Source organism: Pipistrellus kuhlii, unplaced genomic scaffold (genome assembly GCF_014108245.1).
Source record: "Pipistrellus kuhlii isolate mPipKuh1 unplaced genomic scaffold, mPipKuh1.p scaffold_m20_p_26, whole genome shotgun sequence".
NCBI lineage: Eukaryota > Metazoa > Chordata > Mammalia > Chiroptera > Vespertilionidae > Pipistrellus > Pipistrellus kuhlii.
The window spans coordinates 8,733,220-8,737,758 of NW_023425525.1; the positions used below are offsets into that span (position 1 = coordinate 8,733,220).

Consider the following 4,539-nt stretch of genomic DNA (forward strand, 5'->3'; position numbering starts at 1 on the left):
ATATCTGTGTTTAATTGCTTTAAAAATGTGGTGTGGAAAACACAATTATACATTGTGATAAGCTGTACAGGTAATTTCTAAACAACACAGGTGCTGAAAATGTTGTCTTTGTGATTGAAATAATTGTTCCCAAATGATGACACCACCTACCCAAATATCCTGTTGCCCCATCTGCAAATACCTGAAGAAGAATAGTTACCAAGCAGATGCATTTAGATTTGTCCCTAATAAAGAGAAACCTGCATAGCTTTTTCATATCGTGGCCCAGCCTCAAATGTCCCTTCCAGTATCATTGTCAGCTGGTGTTAGTCTCGGAATTTTAAATTTCCAGTTTTCCAGAGATACATAATATATAATTCCCAATCATTATAAACACATCATTTTATTCATCTTATTTTAATCACATGCATTTTTATAATTACCATACAACTGAAATAGACATTGAGTTATGCTGTGTGCATATCTTTATTCCACAGTATATCCTTAGACACCCTTTTTTCCCCCCCCCAAACAAATGAAGTGAATTTAAAAGAAAAGAAAACAAGGGGGAAAAAAGAATCTTTCCAGTAGGAACAGAATCACAGCGCTTTACAGACCAAAAGGAAAGGAAAAGAAGCTCTCATACGAAAAGAGGTTTATTCTGACATAGAAAACTCTCACAATAGTTGACACACACTTCAGGAACTAGTAAAACACCTTTAGCTAGAGCCGTGCCAATTACTCAGCCCACAAGCATCTGCTTTGTCTTAATTAGACGGGGGAGGTGAATGGCCACTGTTTATTTTCATTTTCCTCATTAATTATGAAAAACTGCATTTAATTCATCTTGCATGGTAAGAGATTGGCTGCGCAGATGTAAGTCGTAAGGGAAGTGGCTGTCGGTGGGCAACCTGAACATGGCACCCTGCCCGAGGGGACCCCTGGGTGGCACTGCACAGTAATGCATGCCGTAATTGTAATTTTTGCCATAGTCCAAGGTTTCTTCTTGCTTCAGGGAAAAGATCCCATTATAGTTAATTGGGGGAGGACTTAGGGGACCTTCAAACTGAGGGCTGGCACACTCAGGGGAGGTGCTTTCATAGAAGGATTCGTACGCACTGCAATAATTATAGGGTTTCATGGACTTGGAATTATCCAGAGCCCCGTGTCCTGGGGGTGTGGCGAGCTCGGGGCTGTGGTAGGGCGGGTAGAAGGTGGAGTAGGGTGACCTTGTGTGGTGCGCGGCCTCCCCGCCCTGCCCCATCAGGAAGCTCCGGGCGTTGAGCTGCAGGCAGCCTGCCACCAAGTTTGTCGTTGGCTGGGAGAGACCTTTGCACAAGTTTTGGACGAACGTGAGCAGATCGGGTCTCTTGCCGATTCGCAGGATTTCCGAAAGGGCCCAGATGTAGTTTTTGGCCAGGCGTAAAGTTTCTATCTTGGACAGTTTCTGGGTTTTCGAATAGCAGGGGACCACTTTCCTCAGATTGTCCAGGGCGTCGTTGAGGCCGTGCATCCTGTTCCGCTCCCGCGCGTTCGCTTCCTGTCTCCTGAACTTGACCCTCTCCAGGCGCAGCTTGGTCGTCTTTTTTTTCCGAAGACCCCTCCTCCTGGGCAACCCGTTTTCATCCTCCTCTTCCCTGTCTTCCTCCTCGTCCTCCTTCTCACTCTCTTCTCCTGGGGCTCTTTTGATGCTCTTCCCTCGAAGGACGATCTGTTTGGCAAAGCTTTCGGGCTTCTTAATTTGCTTCTGGTCCTCGCATTCTCTGGAAAACTTTCTGCACATCTGGGACTCTGGCATCATAACAGACTCATCGAACGGGAGTGTTAGCATGGCTCTCTGATCTTAACGTGCCTGAAAAAATGCCAGCACAATATTGAAAGGGTTTGCATTTTTAACCTTAAGCATACTGAATGAGTTCATCATAAAAATGCAAAAGCATATGAAAAAGACTGGCTTGGGGACTAATTTTTTTTCTTTTACATGAAATATAATTTTCTAGTTGGGGCAGACTGATCATTATAACAAACATTAGGACATGCAGTAGGATGAACTTACACAAGCAAATTAGCAAGAGAAAATAAAACACGAGGCATGTGTAGTAATACCACCCCCCCATTTCCATCTCCTTTTGAATTTTTACTGGTTTTTAAATACACGAAAAAGACCGTGGAATTCAAGCAAATGCAAAACATGATATAGCCATGCAGAATTTCATTAGTTCCAGTCCCCCCCTGTCCCCGAGTAGAAAGTGAGAGGAGACACCGGTTTTTAAAATAAAAAGTGTCATTTTTCCATTTGCTGATGAATTTGTGGGTTTTAAAAAAAATAAAAGCCTTAACTTTATTTCCTGTGTTGTGTGACTGTGGGTTTAGCTAAGTGGCCATTGCAATATACACATTTAAGAAAAAAATTAACCAGAGCCCATTTTAAAACTGATTTCTCTCTGATCAGCAAAGAAAAATGCACTATTTCCCAGCCTTCTCACAAAAAAAAAGGGGGTGGGGGAGGAAGGGGGTAATTTGCAATAAACTCCTTAAATAAATTAAACAAATAAAAATCACTGGCATTCTTTTAAATCAAAGGAAACGTTGAGACTGCTTTTACATTTACATTTTTTTTCTACACATAATGGTCTGTTTACTGCTGTTCAAATTATCCTGGACACAAAACACTCGCGTAGTGTTTTTGTTCGGCAAGCCACGGAAGTCTCCCTCCAGCTAATCTCTGACAGGAGCGGTCCAAGGATTCTGACTGCAATTGTGCACGTGTGTTCAGAATCCTGAATGAAAGGGGAAAATAATCTGTCTCAAATGCAATTTTGGCTTTCGTTTGGGGAAACAGCAAGTATTTTCATCTAAAGTCTGCAGACAAATAAGCATGTTAAATAAAACAGACACTTTTCAATTTAACAATCTACACACACACACACACACACACACACACACACACACACAAACTCTTAGTAATGTCCTGTCCACATACTTGCAGTGTTACATAGTAGCAGTGAAAGTATGTGATAATCACATCGTAAGAATGAAATATGATAAGTTATAGATGGCAAAGAGCATATAAATACCATAAGACAGTGACACTGTATCTTTAAATACTTGCATGCAAAGCCAGCATCAATGGAAGTATATCTTTATTTATATTACCTTAGGTTTTAATTTCATTCAATAATCAGTTTTCATTTTGGATCTTCCAAATCTTTTCAGGCTGAGTGTCGTCGCATCGTCGCCTGGAGTCTCTAGATCTGTGTGTGTATCTGCACTATCTCATTGATCTCTAAAAAGTGACATTGATGCCAACTGCCAGAGCTGGTACCCATGCCATCTGCTAGTGACGTCACAGGGCAGAGAGAACCATGTGATCCTCTCTCTTGGGACCTTCATTCTGCACTGATCATCTGGCATCCCTGTAAGTGGGTACCAGCATTCATGCATCAACACAGAAGGTTAGACTGATAGGGAAAAAATCCGCACCAGCCTTCCACCGACAGTAGGCTGCTCCGGCTCCACGGGCAGTCTGCAGGAAGGGCTGTGCTAGCGCTCAGCCTTGCCCTGCCAACGGTGAAACTGTTTAGGCAGTCGTTAATATTCCATTCATTTCCAAGGTGGGCTTTTGTGTGAGCGAGGGGGCTCTTTTGTCATTGCCGTGGACGCTCTGTGAAGATCACCATCCCATTTGTGCACCTGGGTACCCAGGGAAAGCGCGCCGTGAGACGGAGAGCTGAAACCAGAAAACGGTCTTGAGATACTTAACCAAACTCAGATTTGTGTGAGCAAACAGGGATCGGCGGAGGTCTCCTTATTTCCTTGTTTTGTTTCCCGGCGTGTAACTTACCGGTGCGTGTGTGTGTGTGTGTGTGTGTGTGTGTGTGTGTGTTCTCTCACTACCTTGTGAGACTTCTGTGCTTCTCGGGAATTTGAAATAAAAGAACAGCCTCCATCTGGGGTCTGGGAGCGGATCCTCAGAGGCTCCCCTGTCTGCGTTGGCAGGTACCTTTGCACAACTTCTCCTGGAGAGATTCTTTATGCCGTGTCTAATTCCGAGCCCGCCGAGAACGATTTCCCACTCAACACCTTGTGTCCTCTCCCCAAAGTCACAGCCTCACTCTCTATTGGCCCCCGTCTCTCCCCGGCACCAGCTCGCTTGTTCCTTCTCATTTCATTTCAGGCACAATAAACATAAAAACCGTCCCTTAGGTTTGTGTCTGTCTCTCCCCGGCATTCTGCGGAGTATTTTAATCAAAGATTAGCTTTCTTGTTTGTTTGTTTGTTTGCTTTGAGCTTCCAGATTTTTTCCTTTCTCCTAAAAATCTTCTCCCATTATTCTCCCTCTAGACCAACATCTACTTAAATATCTTGTCATTCTTACAGTGTCCAGTCGTTGTTCCCTGCCAGATTTATTCCATATTTATCTGTTATTCTCCATGTTCTCCCCACCCCCCCACCCCCTTTGGGTTTTCTTTTTAACAAAAGCAGGCAGCACAGTTCGGCGGGATGACAAAGCTTTATGAAGAAAACAAACTCCACCTTTCTCCCTGTCCCTTTATTCCT

The 4,539-nt window shown here is 43.6% G+C and overlaps 1 protein-coding gene across 1 annotated transcript; it reads right to left on the bottom strand.

Moving 5' to 3' along the window:
* Positions 1 to 506: 506 nt before the first annotated feature.
* NEUROD6 (neuronal differentiation 6) lies at positions 507 to 3,979 on the bottom strand. Its single transcript, XM_045587231.1, has 2 exons — positions 3,136 to 3,979; positions 507 to 1,831 (listed from the first exon to the last, which is right to left on the bottom strand). Exon 2 carries the CDS (start codon positions 1,808 to 1,810, stop codon positions 797 to 799), a length of 1,014 nt encoding a protein of 337 aa, XP_045443187.1. The 5' UTR covers positions 1,811 to 1,831; positions 3,136 to 3,979; the 3' UTR covers positions 507 to 796.
* Between the last annotated feature and the right edge of the window lie 560 nt (positions 3,980 to 4,539).

Excerpts from the sequence above, each read along its gene's own strand:
- NEUROD6 (XM_045587231.1), bottom strand. The coding sequence starts at position 1,810 with ATGCTAACACTCCCGTTCGATGAGTCTGTTATGATGCCAGAGTCCCAG.